The 25,011-nt window shown below is 41.7% G+C and overlaps 1 protein-coding gene across 1 annotated transcript in view; it reads left to right on the top strand.

The window, feature by feature from the left end:
- The window catches only part of LOC132890110 (spermatogenesis-associated protein 13-like), a 399,897-nt gene that overhangs the window by 200,954 nt on the left and 173,932 nt on the right, over positions 1-25,011 (top strand). The window contains exon 6 of the mRNA XM_060926899.1: positions 20,841-21,020. Coding sequence (XP_060782882.1) covers positions 20,841-21,020 — 180 coding nt within the window. The remainder of the gene's footprint in view (positions 1-20,840; positions 21,021-25,011) is intronic.

Raw genomic sequence — 25,011 nt, 5'->3', positions numbered from 1 at the left:
AGCACTGTCGCCTCACAGCAAGAAAGTCCTGGGTTCGAGCCCAGTGGTTCCACCTATGAAACCTTGAGGCGGGATCCCACCAGTTGTCACAAAAAGAAAGTTGTTAGCTGCCTGCAACAACTAGAAAAGGACCAAGCCATCAACCGATCTCTGTACTACGGACTGTACCCTAGAGAAGCCATTCCTCTCATATACGGACTCCCCAAGATTCACAAGGAAGGAGCTCCACTCAGACCTATCATCAGCAGTATAAACTCTGTCACCTATAACATTGCCAAACACCTAGCCACCATCCTGGCTCCTCTTGTTGGAAACACGCCATATCACGTCAAAAACTCCCAAGATTTTACTACTAAAAGTTACAAACCTCAAACTAGACTCAGATGAAACCATAGTTTCCTACAATGTCACTTCTCTGTTCACCTGCATTCCCACCACAGAAGCAGTCGAATCTGTTAGAAAATGACTCCTTCAAGACAGCACCTTACTGGATAGAATGAACCTCACCACGGACCAGATTTGCACCCTGCTTGACCTCTGCCTGACCACCACCTATTTCCAGTTTAATGAAAGTTTCTACAGACAGAAGCATGGATGCACCATGGGCTCACGAGTGTCCCCTGTTGTGGCCAAGCTACAGTTGTGCTCATAAGTTTACATACCCTGGCAGAATTTTTGCTTTCTTGGCCTTTTTTCAGAGAATATGAATGATAACACAAACTTTTTTTCCCCACTCATGGTTAGTGGTTGGGTGAAGCCATTTATTGATAAACAACTGTGTTTTCTATTTTTAAATCATAATGACAACAAAAAACATCCAAATGACCATGATCAAAAAAGTTTACATACCCCAGTTCTTAATACCGTGTATTTCCCCCTCTAACATCAATGACAGCCTGAAGTCTTTTGTGGTAGTTGTGGATGAGGCTCTTTATTTTCTCAGATGGTAAAGCTGCCCATTCTTCTTGGCAAAAAGCCTCCAGCTCCTGTAAATTCCTGGGCTGTCTTGCATGAACTGCGCGCTTGAGATCTCCCCAGAGTTGCTCAATGATATTGAGGTCAGGAGACTGAGATGGCCACTCCAGAACCTTCACTTTGTTCTGCTGTAGCCAATGACAGGTCGAATTGGCCTTATGTTTTGGATCGTTGTCATGTTGGAACGTCCAAGTACGTCCCATGCGCAGCTTCTGGGCTGATGAGTGCAAATTTGCCTCCAGTATTTGGTGATAACATGCCGCATTCATCTTTCCTTCAACTTTGACCAAGTTTCCTGTGCCTTTGTAGCTCACACATCCCCAAAACATCAGCGATCCACCTCCGTGCTTTACAGTAGGAATGGTGTTCCTTTCATCATAGGCCTTGTTGACACCTCTCCAAATGTAACGTTTATGGTTGTGGCCAAAAAGTTCAATTCTGGTCTCATCACTCCAAATTATCTTGTTCCAGAAGGTTTGAGGCTTGTCTCTGTGCTGTTTGGCGTATTGTAGGCGAGATACTTTGTGGCATTTGCTTGGTTTTAACAGAGCCCCTGATTTTCCATTTATTAATCACAGTTTGAACACTGCTGACTGGCATTATCAATTCCTTGGATATCTTTTTGTATCCCTTTCCTGTTTTATACAGTTCAACTACCTTTTCCCGTAGATCTGTTGGCAATTCTTTTGCTTTCCCCATGACTCAGAATCCAGAAATGTCAGTGGCTGGATGAAAGATGCAAGAGTCTGTCTGGATCCCAGAAACTCACTCAGCTTTTATGCACACACACTGATTACAAGCAAACAGATCACAGGTGAGGATGTTACCTTTAGTAGCCATTCAAACCCATTTGTGTCAACTTCTGTGCATGTTATCAGGCCAAAATCACCAGGGTATGTGAACTTTTGATCAGGGTCATTTGGGTAGTTTCTGTTGTCATTATGATTTAAAAAGAGAAGACACAGTCGTTTGACAATAAATGGTTTCACCCAACCATTAAGCATGAGTGGAAAATATGTTTTTATCATTCATATTCTCTGAAAAATGGTCAAAGAATCATAGATTCTGCCAGGGTATGTAAACTTATGAGCACAACTGTATACATAGAGGAAGTGGAACATAAAGCTTTGACCACTTTTTCAGGAGTTGCTCCCAGCCACTGGTTCAGATATGACACCTGGGTTAAAATCAAAACCCATGAGGTGGAAGCCTTCTCTAAGCACATCAATGCAGTGGATATAAACATCAATTTCACTCGGGAGGACGTCAGTGGGAATAATCCAGCCTTCTTGGATTGTGATGTACACATTAGACAAGACAGAAGCCTTAGCATCGAGGTCTACCGGAAACCCACACACACAGACCAGTACCTACTCTTCGACTCACACCAACCACTGGAACACAAATTGGGGGTCATTAGGACCTTGCAACACAGGGCTCAGAACATTCCTAGAACGGTAGAGGGAAAAGAGAAGGAGCAAAATCACATCAAGAAAGCACTTCAGAACTGTGGGTATCCCAACTGGTCTTTCTTCAAGAGCAGAAAAAGGAACATAACAGACAAGGAAGATAACAGGAACAACGCAAGAACATTGTTATTCCCTACATTTCTGGTCTATCTGAGAAACTCAGGAGGATGTTCTACAAACACAACATTCCGGTACATTTCAGACCCAGCAACACCCTGAAGCAGAAACTGGTCCACCCTCAGAACAGAATACACAGACACAAACAGGACAATGTAGTGTATGCAATTCAGTGCAGTGAGGAATACACGGACTCATATTGTGGAAACAAAACAACCGCTTCACAGATGCATGGCTCAACACAGGAGAGCCAGTTCCTCAGGCCAGGATTCTGCTGTCCATCTTCATCTTAACAACAAAGGACACTCATTTCAGGATTGCAACGTACGCATTTTAGCCAGAGAGCATCGTTGATATGAGCGAGGAGTTAAAGAAGCCATTTTTGTCAACCTGGAACAGCCATCACTGAACAGAGGTGGTGGTCTAAGACACCATTTATCAGCCACCTACAATACAGTCCTTGGCACACTTCCCAGACAACTGAATGCACACCAAAACCCAGCTGTTTTCAGTGACTCACAGAAGGACAGAGAGAACCAACAACCCGTTTATCACCCCAACGACTCTCTAGGCCATTCACACCCAGCCCCCAGTGACCCACACCAACAGGATGACTCAACGACACCTTAGGATTGCTTTTCATCCATGAGAGGCTAAATATCTGATACTCCCTATTAGTCAGACAGAACTGAAGAAGCCTTTTGGATGAGAAGTGAAATGTCTTCAAGAATCTCCAAGCAAGTCCAGTTGCTCTCTTTTACCACCCCCAGCCCAGTGGTCAACAAGGGCCTTTCTGTGTGGAGTTTGCATGTTCTCCCCATGTCTGCGTGCATTTCCTCTGGGTGCTCCAGTTTCCCGGTTAGGCTAATTGGTGGCTCTAAGTTGACCATATGTGTGAATGTGAGTGTGAATGGTTGTTTGTCTCTATGTGTTAGCCCTGCGATGACCTGGCGACTTCTCCAGGGTGTATCCCGCCTCTCGCCCATAGTCAGCCGAGATAGGTTCCAGCTTGCTTGCAACCCTCTAGAGGATAAGCTAAGATGGATGGATGAAAACCTATGCTTGCCTAAGACCCTAAGATTACCTGCTATATCCGGCACATTGGCTCCAAGCATACACCTAACTAAAGCTGCTGGTGCACCTAAAGGCTGAATAAATTTCACATGTCGTAAGCTAGTCTCATATAACTAGAGCTCTTTCAGATTTCTCAGCAGGTGTTTCACTGAGGAGAGCAAACCTGTTAGACACGTGAAACAGAGATGAATGGTGCTCCCTTGGGTGAGCCTCAGTGTTACGTAGTTTTGGATCTATGATTATGCTGCTGAGTCATCACCCATTCACCCCACTATGATGTTCTATATCTTCATGGTGCTTTATGTGTATGTACCTCTTCTGTTGGACTTTTTTTCCTTCCTCTTCCCCATATCTTATTCTTTTTTTATATTTGTATATGTAAATACCTAATTTAATTTATCTAGAAGTTTTCCTCCATTTCTATTCTCTGTTTATCCTGTAATGATGCTACTGGAATTTTAAGTTCCCTGAGGGAACCCACCCAAAGGGATCAATAAAGTTCTATCTAATCTAATCTATCTAATCTAATTTTTTGTTGTATTCTATTCTGTATCTTCATAATGCTTTCGATTCTATTCTGTCATATTCTCTTCTTTCTTTGAATCTATTCTGTTGTACTGTCATGACTATTTTATTCTACAAACTAAAAAGAATATGTATCATATTTTGTTATATTCTTTTCTATATCTTCAAAATGCTTTCTTTTCTATTCTGTCACATTCCCTCCTGTCCTTATGTATTCTGTTATATTGTCCTAATTGTCTATCCTATTCTATTTATTTTTTGTCATGTTCTCTTCTGTTCTGTGACCATGCATTCTATTCTCCATGTTCAATCTTAATGTATGCTCTTTTGCCATATTCTATTCTAAGTTATCCTATTCTCTATTTCTATCCATAATGCATTACACTGTCATTCCTAGTCCTGGGTAGGACTTTAAATTGCAACCAATGGTGAGTCTCAGGTCTGGGAGTACTTGAGTATTGGGGAAAATGGAGTTAACCCTTAAATCACCATTGCTCCCAGGTTCGCTCTGACTGGGAGTGGTAGCACTGGCCTGAGTTCCAGCTATGGGTTAAATAGTACATCACCAATGAGGTGCTGGCAGCAGGGCCCTTTTCAGTGCAATGTAGCAGATGAACCCAACAGGGTCAATGGCACACCATCAGATGGCATGCAGAAGAGCCACTCAAATGGCCAATGGATGGCATCATTTGGCAAGTCAGTTGTCATTGCAGGGCAAATTCCATACCCATCAGGCCTGTGGCACTTTTTGTGCACCACTTAGTATCAGGTTTGGAGGTCCAGAGAGACAGCACGATGGGGGCATGGCATCTTTTGTCTGACCTTACCGTGTAAGGCACTTTGTTAGGATAGGAGAATAGGAAAGCCATGTGGTGATGGAGTAAATGTGACGGCAACTGGTCTGAGAAGCTGGAAGTTGCTAGCAAGAGCTTTAAACACAGGTGGATCTCATTTGATGGTTGCAGCTTAGCTGAAATTCTGGGTAACATTGGGCTGAGGCAGCATTGTGGGTGTCCAGGTAGCCCTGTTTAGGGAGAGCACTGCCTGTCCTGGAAAGAGAAGCCCCTATAAAAGGTGGGGTAAAGAAATCTTACCCAGTCCTTACCTGGCTGGCTCACCACAGCCAGCGGGTCTCCATAATAGCAGTAGAAAGACAAAGAATATGAAATTGAAAGTTGGGACTTGGATTGTTCACATCATGTTGGACAATGATAAGAGATCTGAGCATAGAACAGCTCTGATCGCTTAGGAACTTGATCGCTACAGCATCAGCATTGCTGCACTCTAAGAAACAAGGGTTGAAAGCCAAGGACAAGTGCAAGAGCAAATACACCTTTTTCTGGAGTGGATAAACAGATGGAAGAAAAAAAAATGCAGGAGTTGCTTTTGCCATTTCACATAAGATAGCTGGCAAACTGCCATCACTACCAGTGGGAATATCTGAGGAAATCATAAGTTTACGTGTACCCACAGAGAATGATCGCTACCTAAACCTGATCAGTGTGTATGCACCTACAATGACCTATTCTGATGAAGAAAAAGAAGTCTTCTGTCACGTGGTAGACAGGGTACCTCAAGTAGAGAAGCTTCTGCTACTGGGAGATTTCAGTGCAAGGGTAGGAAATGATCACATAACATACGAAGGTACTATTGGGAAATTTGGCAAGGGAAATAGGAATGCCAATGGTGAACTTATGCTCAACTTTTGTACTCAATGTGAACTATGCATCACTAATACCTACTTTCGCCAATCAGACAAAAATGGCTTCACCTGGTGCCACCCAAGATCTAAACACTTACATCTCCTTGATTATGTCATGAGTCGCAGGTCCAACATGAAAGAAATTCTGTTAGCAAAGGTAATGTGAGGAGCTGAATGCTCAACAGACCAATATATGGTCCAATCAAAGCTGAGACTCAGACTTGTCTGAGAAATCAGAGCCATGAAAGACAGATGGTGGTGCAAGAAAGCTGAGGAACTACAGGAACTGGCAGACAGGAAGGACTACCATGGATTATTTGCCAGAATGAAGACTCTCTATGGACTGAGAAGCAACGTAGTGGCACCAGTGGAAAGTGCTGATGGAAGTATACTCCACACAAATCTGGAAGACATAAAAAGAAGGTAGAAGGAGCATTTCTTCAATGTCCTAAACCAGCAAGGATAAGCTGATCCTGAGGCATGTTGCTGGCTTGAGAGGAGACCAACAAGAGAGGATGTGTGTACCCATCACATCAGATGAGCCTGAGAAAGCACTCAAGGATACTAGATGTGGCAAAGCACCTGGCCAAGACAGCATCCCAGCTGACGTGTTGAAGGGAGGCGGCACCAGCCTAACAGCTGCACTTTTAAAACTGTACAATGCATGTTGGGAGAACATGTGTCTTCCCCAAGATTTCAAAGATACACTAATTGTGACCATTTACAAAAAGAAAGGAGAAAAGGAGCGAATGTGGAAACCGCCATGGAATACCTCTGCTTTCCACTGCAGGCAAGCTTCTGGCCAAGATAGTTCTAAACTGAATCTAACAAAGAATGCTAAGCTGAACCAGAAAAAAAGCCATTGCTTAAAGAAAAAATAAGAAAACATGTTGGGAGTTTGCCCAACAGCATGTGGCAGACTCCTCAAACACATGGAAGTAGCTTCTCTGGTCAGATGAGACTAAAATTGAACTTTTTGGCCATCATGGGAAATGCCATGTGTGATGCAAACCCAACACTTCCCATCACCCTGAGAGCACCATTCCTACAGTGAAGCTTGGTGCTGGCAGCATCATGCTGTGAGGATGTTCTTCATCTGGAAGGACAGGAAAGCTGGTCAGGATTGAAGGAAAGATGGATGGCACTAAATACAGGGCAATTCTGGAGGAGACTTTGAGTCGGCCAGAGGTTTGAGACTGGGATGAAGGTTCACATTCCAACAGGACAATGACCCTAAACATACTGATAAAGCTAAACTGGAGTGGTTTAAAGGGAAACATCTAAATGTCTTGGAATGGCCTAGTCAAAGCCCAGACCTCAATCCAATTGGGAATCTGTAGCATAATTTGAAGGTTGCTGTACACCAAAACAACCTATCTAACTTGAAGGAGTTGGATCAGTTTTGCCTTGAGGAATGGGCAAAACTCCCAATGGCTAGATGTGCTAAGCTAATGGAGACATACCCCAAGAGACTTGCAGTTGTAATTGCAGCAAAAGATAGCTCTACAAAGTATTGACTTGGGGGGGGGGGGGGGGGGGGGTGACTACCTATGCACACTCCAGATTTCTGTTTTTTCATCTTAATTATTGTTTGTGTCACAATAAAAAAACAAACAAAAAAACTATTTGCCCCTTTAAAGGAACAGTCCACCGTACTTCCATAATGAAATATGCTCTTATCTGAATTGAGACGAGCTGCTCCGTACCTGTCCGAGCTTTGCGCGATCTCCCAGTCAGTCAGACGCAGTCAGACGCGCTGTCACTCCTGTTAGCAATGTAGCTAGGCTCAGCATGGCCAATGGTATTTTTGGGGGCTGTAGTTAGATGCAACCAAACTCTTCCGCGTTTTTCCTGTTTACATAGGTTTATATGACCAGTGATATGAAACAAGTTCAGTTAAAAAAATTGAAACGTAGCGATTTTCTATGCTATGGAAAGTCCGCACTATAATGACAGGCGTACTAACACCTTCTGCGCGCTTCGGCAGCGCATTGATATCTGAGCTCAGATATCAATGCGCTGCCGAAGCGCGCAGAAGGTGTTAGTACGCCTGTCATTATAGTGCGGACTTTCCATAGCATAGAAAATCGCTACGTTTCAATTTTTTTAACTGAACTTGTTTCATATCACTGGTCATATAAACCTATGTAAACAGGAAAAACGCGGAAGAGTTTGGTTGCATCTAACTACAGCCCCCAAAAATACCATTGGCCATGCTGAGCCTAGCTACATTGCTAACAGGAGTGACAGCGCGTCTGACTGCGTCTGACTGACTGGGAGGTCGCGCAAAGCTCGGACAGGTACGGAGCAGCTCGTCTCAATTCAGATAAGAGCATATTTCATTATGGAAGTACGGTGGACTGTTCCTTTAAAGTGGTAGGCATGTTGTGTAAATCAAATGGCACTAACCCCCAAAAATCTATTTTAATTCCAGGTTGTAATGTAACAAAACAGGACAAACACCAAGGGGAATGAATACTTTTGCAAAACACTGTAAGGCAGGAAAAACGATTTTGAATAAAATTGTTACTCTCATTTGTGCACTTATCAACCTGTGTGCTCAGTCATGCCTTTTGAATAGAGAATAAATGAGTGAACTGAACACTAACCGTTTATTGAAATTATTATTACAAGGGTGATTATGATTGCTATATGACTACAGCTACAATTGGAATGTGCCATTTCTGTTCGTGTTTGCAATTATTGTACCATCCACTATTAGGTAAAATTAAAATAAAATCTTACAATATTAAAGACCCACTGACAGTCATTTCGTATTAATTTGTAAACAAACAATATATGACTCCAAAGACAAATTCTGGTTTTAATTCTTGGTTTAACTGTCCGTTTTAAACATCAGAAGTAATTTTAAATTTCGCGCAGGGAGATTGACCTGGATATGAACTGGGCTCATTCAGAGATGCCGGAAGTGACGTCACATCAGTGTGTCGTTTTTGTTTACAAGTCACTATGTTGGTTCAGTTCTCACAAGTCTTGTGATATTGAGCTGTGGTTTTGTTGTGATTTCCTTGCGTGAAAAAGTTAAATGGCGTCTAACTGAAAAGGGATTATATGTGTGGCTTACGGGTGTTCTAACACCACGTCGGAAGGAGTGAAACTCCATTCCTTTCCTTGGAAAAAACACCCTGAAATAGCAAAAGAGTGGGAAAGAAACGTTTCCAAAACAGGTGCGAACTGGAAGTCAACAAAATGATCACGTCTCTGTTCAGCACATTTCGAGGAGCACTGTTTCACTTTGTCGTCCAGAACTCGAAGAACGTTTGATCCAACTTATCCACTGGTGTTGGAAGAGTCAGCTGTGCCGACGTTGTTTGATAGGCCCGGGCAGAATCAATCTGTCAAAGAGAAACAGATGACAGCAGACCCCCCGAAGGGGCAGTCAAAAAGCGAAAGTCCGGTGGTGCCTTTGCCAAAAGAGAACGAGCCAGGGTACGTGGCTATGTGTTGTTATTCAATACATGTATGTTGTTTAAAATTTGTTGTAACGTCACAAATGCGTCTTATACCATTGCATATTACTTATCAATAGGCCAAAGCAGCTAATACCAGTAATGTACAACAACTGAAAGGCCAATACCTTGTTTCATCAGGGATGCAAACAGCGCACCTTTTGGCGGATGGCGCCTTTTTCACGGCTGAATCGAGCAGATCCGAATTTTTTTTTTAGGGGGGGGCGTTGGAGTGTCTGATTATAATTTCAAAGTAAATTCTGTATTAAAATTACTAAATAAGCAAATCCGTTACAGTCCATGAAACAGGAAGTATAAGGATGAGGAAAAAACAGTTTAAATCGGGAAGCTGCGCACATTTGCGCAGTCCTGCCGCTCAGGCTGCACAAATGTGCGCAGCTTCCCGATTTAAACTGTTTTTTCCTCATCCTTATACTTCCTGTTTCATGGACTGTAACGGATTTGCTTATTTAGTAATTTTAATACAGAATTTACTTTGAAATTATAATCAGACACTCCAACGCCCCCCCCCCCAAAAAAAATCGGATCTGCGCGATTCAGCCGTGAAAAAGGCGCCATCCGCCAAAAGGCGCGCTGTTTGCACCCCTGAATTTAGTTAGGATAATATACATGATATATGTGTGGAGTGATAGATATAAGATGTCATCCGGCATGTTTTGAAAGTTTGTGAACCCTTTAGAGTTTTTGATATTTCTGCATAAATATGACCTAAACTTCTGGTAGCTACTGTATCTAACATGACCTAACAGGAGCTTAGACATGATGTTTTTTGGAGTGGGACCAATAGTGTGACGTGACCAGGACCATATGTTTAAGACATTATGCTGTTTAAACAGAATCTTTAATAGACGTGAGGGCAGACAATCTCGATAGCTTCCCTGCTTCATGTTTTGTTTTCATGCAATCCAGAACGACATACACTGATGTGACGTCACTCGCCCTAGCTGCAAAAACGGGCAAATGGCTCATGGCGCTTGTAGAAGCCGGGGCAAAAAACACAAAATCGGCTCTGAAATTCTTGATTTTCTACAAAGACGACCCTTTATTCAAGTTGAGTTTTGGATATTTTATTTTACAATACAGCAATAAAACAATAAATACACATATTACGTGGTGTAAAAAGTTGTGTCAGTGGGTCTTTAATTGTTTGAAAGTCAAGAGCAAGATATTTTGTTATTTTACAAATAATAACAATTCAGATATCTCATCTCATCATCTCAAGCCGCTTTATCCTTCTACAGGGTCGCAGGCAAGCTGGAGCCTATCCCAGCTGACTACGGGTGAAAGGCGGGGTACACCCTGGACAAGTCGCCAGGTCATCACAGGGCTGACACATAGACACAGACAACCATTCACACTCACATTCACACCTACGGTCAATTTAGAGTCACCAGTTAACCTAACCTGCATGTCTTTGGACTGTGGGGGAAACCGGAGCACCCGGAGGAAACCCACGCGGACACGGGGAGAACATCAGGGTTCCTACAGGTTTCTTCAAGTGAAATTCAAGGCTTTTTCAAGGCTTTTTAAGACCATTTATACACAAATTCAAGACCTAATTTCGCAGCTTTATCAATATCAATTGAGAAACATGTAAAATAATAATAATAAAAGGTTGTGCTTACTTTCAAATGCGACAGCAGGTCTTTGGCGGTGGAATGCCCCATGAACTGAGAGCCAAGATATCTGGACCTGACCTGTCCCTCATCCCAGAAGTGGACATGTACATCAAGCTGCTTTGTTTTCATTACTTCACTCATGCTCTCGTCGAACATCAACACAAACGGTGATTGGTTGGCTTTAGACACCAGCTCGTCTTTGATGTGGACCGCGAGACCAAACTTTGCGATGTAGGCTGTCTTGTCGGCACCGCATCTGAAGCTCTGAGCAATATCGGAGTCCGGGAACATACACCTTAACAACTCCGAGATACCCTCGTTCGAATTATAGGACTGATGTTGCGCAATTGTGTGTAGAGTCCACAACACCTCCGCTTTCATTGTTTGTGTAGACCCAAATGTTGTGCGCAGATCTACTCTTGCAGTTGTTACATGAGGGACTACACTAGCAACGGGCTGGCTGGCATTAGCCATGCTAGGTAGTTGATTAACGTTGACCGCCGCTTCGGCTGGCCGAAAAACACTGGCGATGGATGGAAGGCGTTCGCTGTTTCTCTTTCATACATGCTATGTGTTTTGATGATTTCGCGTGCGATTCTAGCTCCTTCACGCCCATTGTGCCGAGTTTAAACGCCCTTTTACACACACAGCAAAACGCCTCGAATACATTGCCATCGACAGGTTTTACCCACTCACGAAATGAAATATGATGCCTCCATGCCTCGTTAAACTTACATTTGCCCATTTTTCCATAGATAGGCCTATATGTAGGCTATAGACTTTTCGTTTATACTTTTAGACTTAATTCTCCAGACTTTCCTTTTACCGCGCGCCAAACAAGTTCAGGGATGTGTGTTCAAAGAACTTTGCCAATGGGGTGTGCGTGCGATAGCATGGTTCCGCCCACAGCTCCAGTTCCGCCACTTATTTACTTACTTAGGCAACCGGTACATTATTTACCAAAATAAATGGCAGTTAAGATATTAAAAAATAATGAGAAATTCTATACGGAGAAGTTACATACTGTGCACAGATTTTAAGACCTACACATTAAAATTCAAGGCTTTTTCAAGGCTTTTTAAGGTATTATTTCCAAATTCTTAAATTCAATGCTTTTAAGGCTTTTTAAGACCCCGCGGGAACCCTGGAACATGCAAACTCCACACAGAAAGGCCCTTGCCGGCCCCGGGGCTCAAACCCAGGACCTTCTTGCTGTGAGGCGACAGCGCTAACCACTACACCACCGTGCCGCCCCATTCAGATATTGTTTTAACAATAATAAGTATCAATGCAGTGCAAATAACTATGTAACTAGATGTCCTTGGGGTTGTTGAGACACGGATGGGTGGGAATACCATCCAGCCAACAATTCAGGTTGTAGTCCTTTGAGGTTAAATTCTTTGGCTTTCACAACATTCTGTTCCCATAAGCTGATGTTGGGAAAAATTATTTCTACAAAGAAGGCTTTCTTACATTTGTAGTTTTTAAACTGTTCTTTTGTGTAGGGACTCTTTGAAAAAAAGCAGGTACATTCCATCCATGTAGGTAACACTAGGCCACAAAGCAACACTGTCACAGCAATTGTTTCAAGAAATTTTGTATAGATCATAAACACTAATGAACTCTAATTTCTGTGTATATCTGTCCTTTGTTTCTTTCAGACTTAGATTATCCAAGTAATCCAGTAGTAGAGCTTTTTTAGCTGTAGTTTTGTCTTAGACTCGTTCAATATCATGCTAGCTGAATGGAACATATCTGATATACCATGAAAAAAAGCCATTATTATTATTATTATTATTATTATTATTATACACTCTGCATATGACGCGGTACGCGGTGGTCCGGATCACCGTATTTTCCATACAAAACGAGGGCATTAATTAATTATTTTTCCTGGATTGTGGTCCGGTTCACCGTATGCTGTATTATATTACGATATAAATAAAAACTTACCAAAATCATACTGTGTTTGTCATTTAATACGAGTTTTTTTACAAAGTCGTACATCATTTGTTATTTTTTCTCAAACCGGAAGAGAAATGCATGCGTAAAACACACGCGCAATAAAAGATACCAGTTCTAACGCATGTAAAAAAGCGGGAGCTGCCACGAGGGAAGTGAAAAATAATTTTACCAACTTTCGTCATTATGTCTCAGGGTGGTTATGAACAGCTTCTAAGGAATAAGAAAAAATGTGCTAGAGACTACAAAGCAACAGAAGAAAGGGCAAAGGAAAGAATTTATTCTAAATTAGGGGAAGAAGTAGCTGAAAATTTAAAATTTATTTGTCTTCTGAACTTGGTGGTCCGGACCACACCTGAAAACGGCGTGGTCCGGACCACAACGGTAGTCCGGACCACCGCGTACCGCGTCATATCAGCATTCTCGAAAGCCAATGCTAGCTTACCTGCGGGTCAGCACAGCAGTGAAGTTACCTTCCAGCCAGTGTAGCGTTCATCAGTAGTGTTAGCGAATGATAATAAAGCAGTCAAGCCAGTGCTATCGAGAGCAAATAGCACAGGCTAACGACTGAGAAACTAAGATATCATATCCATAGGGAAATGAATACTTAAGTATGAGTGAAAAATACTGTGGCGAGCATGCGTGGAAGAAGAGTCTGGAGATAGAAATCTTAGTTTCTCAGTCATTAGCCTGTGCTACTTGCTCTCGATAGCACTGGCTTGACTAAAGTTACTTTTAAAATCAGCATCGGTAATGCCACACAACAGAGCTAGCTGGCAGCCTGCCACTAATTCCTTGCAAAAGCATTTGCCCTGTTGCTTTTTTTGTGCCTCTGACTGAGTTTTGGCTGAGCTGAAGTCCCAGTTCTAATAGTAATAGTTCGCCACTGCTTATAAATATGCATGAAGAATATGTAATGAAGTTTTCGTAGCCTTTTGGGTGTTCAACACGTCTTTGTCTTTCACGGTGAACAAAGAAAATGAGAAAACTTTCTCATTGGATATTCACATCAGCTCTGACAGTAATGTCATGTTGTCTTGACAACATGCAATATCGTAAACCATATTGAACACTCATTCTCCATTGGGTAGAGTGATGTAATACACGTGAGATTAGCGATATGCTAACAATATTGCATGCTATCAAACCAAATGAATAGAATGTGCTAGAAGGGAATGCCATGCATGTTTTTATTCCATGGGAAAAGTGTCCTGTATGTATAATAATTTCCGATATTTCACTCTGATGACTCCAAATGTTTTCCCGCTGACTGGACATGCATTATCAAAATGGCGAACCAGTTCAAAATTTAAATTCTTTTAACTTGCGCCAGTAATTAGGAATAACTCAGGCAGTAGACTGGCGTTGTTGTTTTTTTCCCCCTGGTCATGTCCATATAATATAAAGAACATTACACGTTGGTGCAAAGATATGAAAATATACTCACCACTGGAATATAAACGTCATATGTCTTCATAGCTTCACGCAACCGTGTAATATCCTCCTTTTTTTGGCGGGGGGCAAGGACGCGTTATCCTAATGGGCTTCATGGGCAGCTGCCCAGGGCCTCGGCCACTAGGGGGCCTCGGAGGTAGCGAGATCGGAAAATCTCATCTCATTATCTCTAGCCGCTTTATCCTGTTCTACAGGGTCGCAGGCAAGCTGGAGCCTATCCCAGCTGACTACGGGTGAAAGGCGGGGTACACCCTGGACAAGTCGCCAGGTCATCACAGGGCTGACACATAGACACAGACAACCATTCACACCATACCTGTCAACTTTGAGGTTTGAAAAAAAGGGATATTTCCCAGATTTTTAACTCAAAATAAGGGAAAATTTCGGAAAGTCATACCCTTCACCAAAAGTGGGTGTGTAGTTGAATGGGGGACAATTTTCTATCTAGTATTTGTGATTTCCTGTACTGTGGTGCATGTGGGTGATAGCCAAGACCCAAACTCAATATGCTTATGGTTTATAGAGTGCATTTGTGAATAAACTATAAATTTATTTTTATTTGCTTTCAGTGGTACCAGTTATTTCCCAAATTAAGGGCTAAAATACGTATCTTATGTTAAAATAAGAAAGGTCATTATATAACCAGTCAATAAATTCAATTACATTGCAATTTATTATGGTTTTACCATAGTCATGGCCTCGGAACACTAGATAGATAGATAGATAGATAGATAGATAGATAGATAGATAGATAGATAGATAGATAGATAGATAGAGAGTAATAAAGAGATAAAGAGTAATATAAGATATTAAACCAAGAGTGATTTAAAATGGGTAAGTTTCAGATAGAAAATAGACAATGAGTGGATAAAACAGTTACACCAATTAGTTTACACTAGGCTATTTATGAGGTCTTAGCCAGGACATACTTAATGTAAACATGTGTAGCTTACCTTTGATTATTTGGGAGGCTTTCGTTTTCCCCATGGAAAATTTCTTTGCGACGGAAGAGTCTGGGAACATTCTAGCCACGCACTTGTTGAAATCATCAAAGAAAGAGAGGCTAATGTTTTTCTTAGCTATTAGCATCGCCATCTTCACCTCAGACCTAATCAGTGTTGCCAGATACTGCTGACGTTTTCCAGCCCAAAAATATGTTCAAAACCCGCCAAAATGCACTTGAAACCGCCCAACTTGGGCGGGAAACCGCCCAATCTGGCAACACTGGACCTAATCACTTGTTCAGCCTCGCCTCCGGAAGTAGTTATGTAATTACTGATGCCTGAGAGGGCAGGGATGTGAATTCATGGCCCGACTTCCTGCTGTAAACTCCTGTCAGAGGCGCGTCATGAATTCTGGACCTACCGACTTTTTTATATTGTGAAAATACAGGATATTTTCGGGAAAATAAAAAAACAGGAAGACAGCAGGAAATAAGTCAAAATAAGGGAGTTCCCGGGAAAAACGGGAAGGTTGACAGGTATGATTCACACTCACATTCACACCTACGGTCAATTTAGAGTCACCAGTTAACCTAACCTGCATGTCTTTGGACTGTGGGGGAAACCGGAGCACCCGGAGGAAACCCACGGGGAGAACATGCAAACTCCACATAGAAAGGCCCTCGCCGGCCACGGGGCTCGAACCCGGACCTTCTTGCTGTGAGGCGACAGCGCTAACCGCTACACCACCGTGCCGCCCAGATCGGAAAATATGAAACGATATTTTCAGAAGTTTTGATCATATTGATAACATTTTTGATGCATTTCGCCACCCGTAAGGAAGCCCACCTTGTCCCATTGCATAAATCACGCGTCATTGTCAATATGATCACTGTCCACCATGTCTTCACACGCTACGCCAGCTTGAGTTCAATGATTTAATTAATGACTTCACTTTCCAGAAAAGTAGGAAAGTGCCCTTGTAAGTTGACCCATGGCTGTCAAACTGAATACGCAAAGCTGTGTGCCACTGCTGTTTGGGACATTACGTGTGTGAAAGGATGAAATGTTTCACATAGCCTAACATTTTGAGATTTATTTCTGAGAAGCAAGATATTTTTCTTTCTTTGTTATCGCTCTTTGTTTTCACAAGTTAAAAGTCGCCTGGATTCCAAAATGAAAACGAACGGTTATATACCAAATGAATGTTCTTGTTCTGAATACTAAAGAAACTGTTGTAGGCCTCGGTTATGTTCTTGAGATGTTGTTCATTGACTCACTCATTCAAAGGCTTCTTGAGGCTAAACTTTAGTTAACCAGACTTGTTAACCGTGATGTCTGATGGATTTTTTTCACCATGCAATTGCCTATTTCACCATTGCTTTTTTCGATTAAATAGGTGTTGATGGATATAAAGTTTTATCATTCAATTGTGCCACTGTCATTATTTAAGTTTCTGTGTCAAGTTAGACAGGCACGTCTGAGGGGGTGAATTTGCTGAGCGCAGTTGACAACAGGCGGGGGTGGGGCCTCGGGGGTGTGTCTGCCCAGGACCTCGGCAAGGGTTAAAGGATATGGGACATGGATTTTTACCTGGGCATAATTATGTATAAAGGACATAAGAAATGCCATCTAAATCACTGCAGGGCGTCAAAAATGTGAAAATCATCACATTATTCAAGTTTTTCTATACATCAGCGTAAAACAAGGATTCGTTAATGAGCTAGGTGGTCACGTGACCCGTGACGTCACAAAAACTTTCCAAGGAGCCAGCGCTTGGGAATCTAATGTAAACAGGTTACCGAAATGGACACCATCGACAGTGACATTCCCGATGTTTCACAGAGATGTGAAGTTAGACCCTATCAATTCGAACCGATAGCTGGAAATTCACATGAACATGGATCTTGTATTTACTCTGACGGGTCAAATGATTCTGAGTGAGAGAGTTCATTCAGCCCTCATCCAGCCGACCGCTTTCAGTTTCATAACCTCCTGGTAAGTTAAAAACAATTCTGCTCAAAGGCTAATGATCTGTTGAAAGAAGTATTATTTTTGTATCATACATTGAAAGTTCATCATAGATCTAGCTAAAGTCCGTTGCAAGCTAGTTTTTTTTACTGATATTTTTCGAGATTGAGATACAATGCTTCCAGAGTCCGAGATGAAAACATTCAAAATGGCGAAACGAGTCAGAATTATGATAATCAATAATTGATACACCCAAAATTATAATACTAATCCTTACCTCGGCTTTCAGTCGCTTAGCGCAGAGGTCTTCAACAGGGGGGTCGCGAAATCGCACCGGCTCACTCATATCAAAAATATTCCTGCCCTGTCCCCTGGCCTCTGTGCAGGGATGCAAACAGCGCGCCTTTCGGCGGATGCCGCCTTTTTCACGGCTGAATCGCGCAGATCCGATTTTAAAAAAAAATAGCGATGTTGGTTCATGAGGCATGAAGTGTAAGGATGAGAGAGAGGCGGTTTGGGTCGGGAAGCTGCGCGCATTTGTGCAGCCTGGCGCAGGTGTGCGCGGCTTCCCGATTTGAACTGTTTTTTTTTTCTCATCCTTATGCTTCCTGTTTCATGAATTAATATCGCTCAGTACCTGAGTATTCATGTTGAAAGAATCCTCAGTGAAATGGTCCGAACACAGTTTGTGGGAAACAGTAGGTGCAAAGTTTTTTTTCAACAGGTGTTCTGTAAAGTTGTCCTACCAAGCCTACTGCGCATGCGCGAAGCCTACTGCGCATGCGCAAGTGAGCCCACACTTTCCTCAGCTTCGGGTCCTTGGGGAATGCAAAAAAACTTACTCCGGGGCATTTCCCATTGGAATTATTGCAACCATAAGCAGCACAATACACCATAATGTCCAATGTACTTTAAAGACTATAAAAACAATTTTCTTGTCATCCACTTCTCCATTCATCTACCCGCTTGTGCTGTGCCCGAAAGTTTTTGTGACGTATGATCACGTGACAGCGGCTCTTCCGGTTGCAAAAAATGCATATCGGAAGTCGAGCAGAAATGCCATATAATCATCACGAATATAACGATTTTGCTGAATTTAATAGATGATTTTGTATTTGTTGATGCAATTAATTCATATTTTTAATGGAAATAAACTGATATAGCGTGCTTTTATGTTTCATGTCCCATATCCTTTAACGCGGCCCTGGCGGGGGGGATATATAATATTGTATTTATATAATATTATAGGACACATATTAAATATACTGTGCATTACTACACGGCTGCCTTATCCCTTCAGGACCCCGATGGGCGTACTGAAGGAATCTTTTCACTACTGGAATCAGTTCGTCTCTCAGTTGCGCGTGTTTATAATTTTATCATGCAGACTGAAGTCACTCTCTCGGTTACTGCTCGTTATATCTTCACATTGAGGAAGCGCAGCGGTTTTGGATCTTGTTCAAATTAATGTCCACTTACTTCTTTTAAAAAGGAGACAGCTATCGCCAGTACGACTCGCACTACCAAGGATGATGACGGTGAGGCTGTTTCTTATACTCACCCGCTTTTGCTCTCCGGCCGCGAGGGCAGCTTTTTATGGCTGATTTCTCTTTTACGCGAGAGCAGTGGTGTCTATATGGACTGTGCATCGGTCTCTTTGAATAATATAACCTCGTGCATTGTACCGTGACCTTGGAGACGATGCTCATGTTCTTGATTATATACTACGCGATTACCACCAACGCTTCAGCATGTGAAGAACGCTGGTACATATGATATACCTGACTGGTCCGTTGATTTGTGTTTTGTCGTTGCTTTTGTTGTCTGATCACAGCTGTTCAATTGTCTTTTTTGAACTATTGTTTGAGTTTAACCGTTCTATGTGGGTGTCGCGGATGCGTACTATGCTTATTTCTGTCGTAGTGATGGTGCTGTTTGCATTTATTGCTACCAAATAACGGTATAACGGTTATGCAGTTATGTAAAATGAGGCCAGAGCTCACACAAAACTGAATATCCCTAAAAGCAGACGCTATAGAAAACATTTGCAGCGATTGTCCAATAAACACATCTCCTTATAGATAGTGGTTCTTGTCAGGGGAGGTTCTTTTGACTATTCATTCATGTAAGAATGGTGTAAGTGCATATAAATCCACAAGACTGTGTTATTGACAAAATATCACTCTATCCGATGCCACAATATGTTGCATTTTGTAGTGGGATATTCTATTTGTATAGTGCACAGAACATACTGAGCGAATGTGTTACAAACACATTCCTGAATTGTGATCTGTAATTTTAGAATTGAGTCATACTAAGCTTTTCCAGTGATGCTTAATATCACCAGCAATCCAACATAAAATTGTTAAAATACATTATGGAATCCAATCATGACTAGAAGAGGAATATGAGAGATAAATACATGAGAAGTGCAAACACGTGATACTACATTTCTTCTTATGACAATCAAACGTCAAGTTTGAATGTCAAAAAATTAATTACCTTACTCAAGCTGTGCTTCGAGAATGCTGTGCTGCAGAGTACTTGGGCTGCAAAATAACCTTTCACAAATATATGCCTTTTTATACTGGGAATGTCTATGAATGAATCAGAGATGAGTTAGCTTATTTTGTTTTCAGTGCATCATGAATGTCAGATTCAACTAAACCAATCCATACTTTTTCTGAGCATTTGCATGTAGCAGTCACCAACATTCTAAGACTTATTTCATATCTGGTTATTTCTTTAATATATTGTAATATAAAGACCCTCATGAAGCCCATCAAAAATTTAACTGTGACAGTATATTGGACACGTCATTGTTTAACTTCATAAATTAATTTCATAAATGTCTTTAGATTACAATCACAGATAAACAGAGGAAAATGACAGAAATGTCTGATTGCTACAACTGATTAGTGTAGAAATGTGATGAAGTCCTCAGATAAAGAGCATTTGAGGCATCTTGAAATTGTATAAAAATGGTTGTGTATCCCTTGGCTTTTGTTTCCATTTTGTTTTCCTGTTACATTCAGATCATGTTTCAATAGTGCCTGGCCCACTGATGGCATTTCTGGTATTTTTAAAACAATCAACTGTGAAAATCCTTGCATTGTTTATTCTTGTTTATTCAGAAATTCAAGGATTCTGGAAGAAAGTGTGGCCTCAGAAGCATATGATCAATGTGATCTTGATACAGCAGTACCTCATGTTTTTCACTTGACTTATAGTTTGCATTGCTGATTGGCTAACAGAGATAAGGTGGCTGAATGGCTAGTGGAAATGGATAGATCCTTTTCATCAGAATACATGTATGAGTACGGCTTGACTTGGAGATAAAGAGAATAGTGAATCGTCTGGGTGCAATTGAAATGTTTCATGACTCCTTCACAGAGGTATACAATCACCATTTGGTGCTGTATATCATGACATCATAAAATAAGTTATTTAGAAAAGTGTAGCCATAGACATAATGCTTTTCCTGACTCCAACAGAACATGAGTATTAAACTGATTGGTCTTTGATTTGCTGTTCTTCAGCTGATCAGCGGAGGTTCCATCATCAGTGCTGAGGCAGTATGGGATCATGTGACCATGGCTGACCGCGAGTTGGCATTTAAGGCAGGAGACATCATTAAGGTCCTGGATGCCTCCAACAAGGATTGGTGGTGGGGGCAGGTCGATGATGAGGAGGGTTGGTTCCCAGCCAGCTTTGTGAGGGTAAGACTGGCATCCATCCAAGAATTTGGTGTGGCAACATTGTTTCACTGATTGACTATCGCTAATAATGCATACTTATCATTTTGATAACTTATGTCCTCTGCAACAGTGATGAAATGATTTTTTTTAACAATCCTGATCCAGTTTCTCCTGGCCTGTCCATCTGTACTTCCATTCTATTATGTTGACCTCAAGGACAGGCAAGTGCAGCAGTTTGCATCCCCATATATACAGTCAGGTCCTTGAGTATTTGGACTGTGGCACAATTTTTGTAATTTTTTTCTCTGTACACCACCACAATGAATTAAAAATGAAGTGCTCAAAATGTAATTGAAGTGTAGATTTTCAGCTTTAATTTGAGGGGTTTAACAAAAATATTTCATTCACCAATTTGGAATTGCGTCCATTTTTTACATAGTCCCTCCGTTTTACCAGGCTCAAAAGTAATTGGACAAACTAACAATTATAAATATAAGGATTATTTTTACTACTTAGATGCAAATCCTTTGCAGTGAATGACTGACTGAAATCTGGAAACAATGGCCATCACCAAATGCTGAGTTTCCTCCCTTGAGATATTTTGCCAGGCATTTACTGCAGCTGGCGACAGTTTGTGCTTGTTTGTGGGCCTTTATGCCTTCAGTTTTGTCTTCAGTAAGTGAAAAACATGCTTAATTGGGTTGAGCTTAATTGGGTCTCAGCTATCGAAGAACATTTCATTTCTATGCTTTAAAGGTGCCAGAGAATGTTTGTTTATTTACTATTATATATCGTTATCTGATCCCCAGATGTGGTTTTACACAACCATTTACAAGCGTATGATTTGGCTCGAGGAGGAAACAAGCTGTACAGTGTTTTGCAAAAGTATTCATCCCCCTTGGTGTTTGTCCTGTTTTGTCACATTACAAACTGGAATTAAAATGGATTTTTTTTTGGGGGGGGGTTAGCACCATTTGATTTACACAACATCCCTACAACTTTTAAAGATGCAAATTGTTGTTTTATTGTGACAATTAAGATGAAAAAACAGAAATCTGGAGTGCCCTTTTGTATGAAACCCCTAAATAAGAGCTGGTCCAACCAATTCACTTGCTTAAGATCCATCTGTGTGCAATCAGTGTCACATGATGTCTGTGTAAATCAACCTATTCTGGAAGGACCCTGACTCTGCAACACTACTAAGCAAGCAACATGAAAACCAAGGAGCACTCCGAACAGGTCAGAGACAAAGTTGTGGAGAAGTATAGATCAGGGTTGGGTTGTAAAAAATATCCCACATTTTGAATATCCCAGGGATCACTATTAAATCCATTGTAGCAAAATGGAAAGAATATGGCACCACTACAGTGGTGCTTGAAAGTTTGTGAACCCTTTAGGATTTTCTATATTTCTGCATAAATATGACCTAAAACTTCATCAGATTTTCACACAAGTCTTAAAAGTAGATAAAGAGAACCCACTTAAACAAATGAAACAAAAATATTATACTTGGTCATTTATTTATTGAGGAAAATGATCCAATATTACATATCTGTGAGTGGCAAAAGTATGTGAACCTCTAGGATTAGCAGTTAATTTGAAGGTGAAATTAGAGTCAGATGTTTTCAATCAAAGGGATGTTTTAAATAAAACAAGGTGAGTGGGCACCCTGTTTTATTTAAAGAACAGGGATCTATCAAAGTCTGATCTTCACAACACGTTTGTGGAAGTGTATCATGGCACGAACAAAGGAGATTTCTGAGGACCTCTGAAAAGACGTTGTTGATGCTCATCAGGCTGGAAAAGGTTACAAAACCATCTCTAAAGAGTTTGGACTCCACCAATCCACAGTCAGACAGATTGTGTACAAATGGAGGAAATTCAAGACTATTGTTACCCTCCCCAGGAGTGGTCGACCAACAAAGATCACTCCAAGAGCAAAGCGTGTAGTAGTCGACGAGGTCACAAAGGACCCCAGGGTAACTTCTAGCAACTGAAGGCCTCTCTCACATTGGCTAATGTTCATGAGTCCACCATCAGGAGAACACTGAACAACAATGGTGTGCATGGCAGGGTTACAAGGAGAAAGCCACTGCTCTCCAAAAAGAACATTGCTGCTCGTCTGCAGTTTGCTAAAGATCACGTGGACAAGCCAGAAGGCTATTGGAAAAATGTTTTGTGGACGGATGAGACCAAAATAGAACTTTTTGGTTTAAATGAGAAGCGTTATGTTTGGAGAAAGGAAAACACTGCATTCCAGCATAAGAACCTTATCCCATCTGTGAAACATGATGGTGGTAGTATCATGGTTTGGGCCTGTTTTGCTGCATCTGGGCCAGGACGGCTTGCCGTCATTGATGGAACAATGAATTCTGAATTATACCAGCGAATTTGAAAGGAAAATGTCCGGACATCTGTCCATGAACTGAATCTCAAGAGAAGGTGGGTCGTGCAGCAAGACAACGACCCTAAGCGCACAAGTCATTCCACCAAAGAATGATTAAAGAAGAATAAAGTTAATGTTTTAGAATGGCCAAGTCAAAGTCCTGACCTTAATCCAATCGGAATGTTGTGGAAGGACCTGAAGTAAGCAGTTCATCTGAGGAAACCCACCAACATCCCAGACTTGAAGCTGTTCTGTATGGAGGAATGCTGCCTATCTTCATCTTAATGACAAAGGACACTCATTTCAGGATTGCAACGTACACATTTTAGCCAGAGAGGATCATTGGTATGAGCGAGGAGTTAAAGAAGCCATTTTTGTCAACCTGGAACGGCCATCACTGAACAGAGGTGGTGGTCTAAGACACCATTTATCAGCCACCTACAATGCAGTCCTTGGCATAAATAAAGGCCCTGTCCACACGGCAACGGATTCAGGTGAATCTGATAAAATTGTTTATCGTTTCGGCCTGGCGTCCACACGGCACCGGCGTTTTGGGTGCCCCAAAACGAAATCTTTTGAGAACGGGTTCCAGAGTGGAAAGATCTGGCAACGTTGCCGTTGTGAAGTCGTCTGGATGAGTAGAACGGATTTGTTTACGATGACGTCACAACCACATGTGCTTCACGCCGGGTAGAAGTGTAACGAACTCGATGCAAGTTGGCAACAAATCCTATAACTTGGTTCATGAAATGCGCTTACAAAATATTTTCACTGTGAATATTTATTGTGTAATGGTGCAAAGTGAGAGAGAGAGAGAGAGAATAGCCCTTAGGGCAGAGTCAATCCCGCCAGCAAAAATAGGGAAAAAAAAAAGGAGCGATCTCACCTCTTCAGATGTTGGTTTAAGTCCTACAATACGAGTACATTCCTCAAAAAGGGCGTAGAAGAACAAATTAATTCATCAACGTGTAGCATTCAATTTATTCCGGACCATTAAAGACGCTGCCTTCCGCGTAGAATCATACGTCATCCTCGCCGCCATATTGGATGGGGCAAAGCGGAGAATAAAGATGCCTCATTCATGTGCTGCGTTTAACTGTACCAACAGGTTTGCCGTCCAAACGAGATCACATGGGATTACCTTTCACAGGTGAGACTGGAAAAATACTTTTCATTGTATTTGGTCATTATAATGTAATTTTACGAACAGATTTTTCTGACTGTGGCTAATATGAAGTCTCGCGCATAAGTTTATGCGCATGCGTCCTTACTACTTCTATTATTCTGGTGTCTCCGATGGGACCGTCTTACAGCACACCTAGAGGTGTGGCATGTGTATTGCATTGTTTTCAGCAAGCGTTGCGTTGCCATATGTACCTGATATTTTACTGATCCGTTGCCCATGTGGACGCGATATTTATTTATTTATTTATTTATTTTTAAATCTCGTTGCCGTTGTGTGGATGTAGCCTGGGACAACTGAATGCACATCAAAACCCAGCTGTTTTCAGTGACTCACAGAAGGACAGAGAGAACCAACAACCCATTGATCACCCCAACAACTCCCTAGGCCGTTCACACCCAGCCCCCAGTGACCCACACCAACAGGATGACTCAACGACATCT

This window comes from Neoarius graeffei, chromosome 8 (assembly GCF_027579695.1).
Source record: "Neoarius graeffei isolate fNeoGra1 chromosome 8, fNeoGra1.pri, whole genome shotgun sequence".
Taxonomy (NCBI): domain Eukaryota; kingdom Metazoa; phylum Chordata; class Actinopteri; order Siluriformes; family Ariidae; genus Neoarius; species Neoarius graeffei.
The sequence above is the reverse complement of the archived record's forward strand: the minus strand, read 5'-3'. Positions and strand labels throughout refer to the sequence as shown.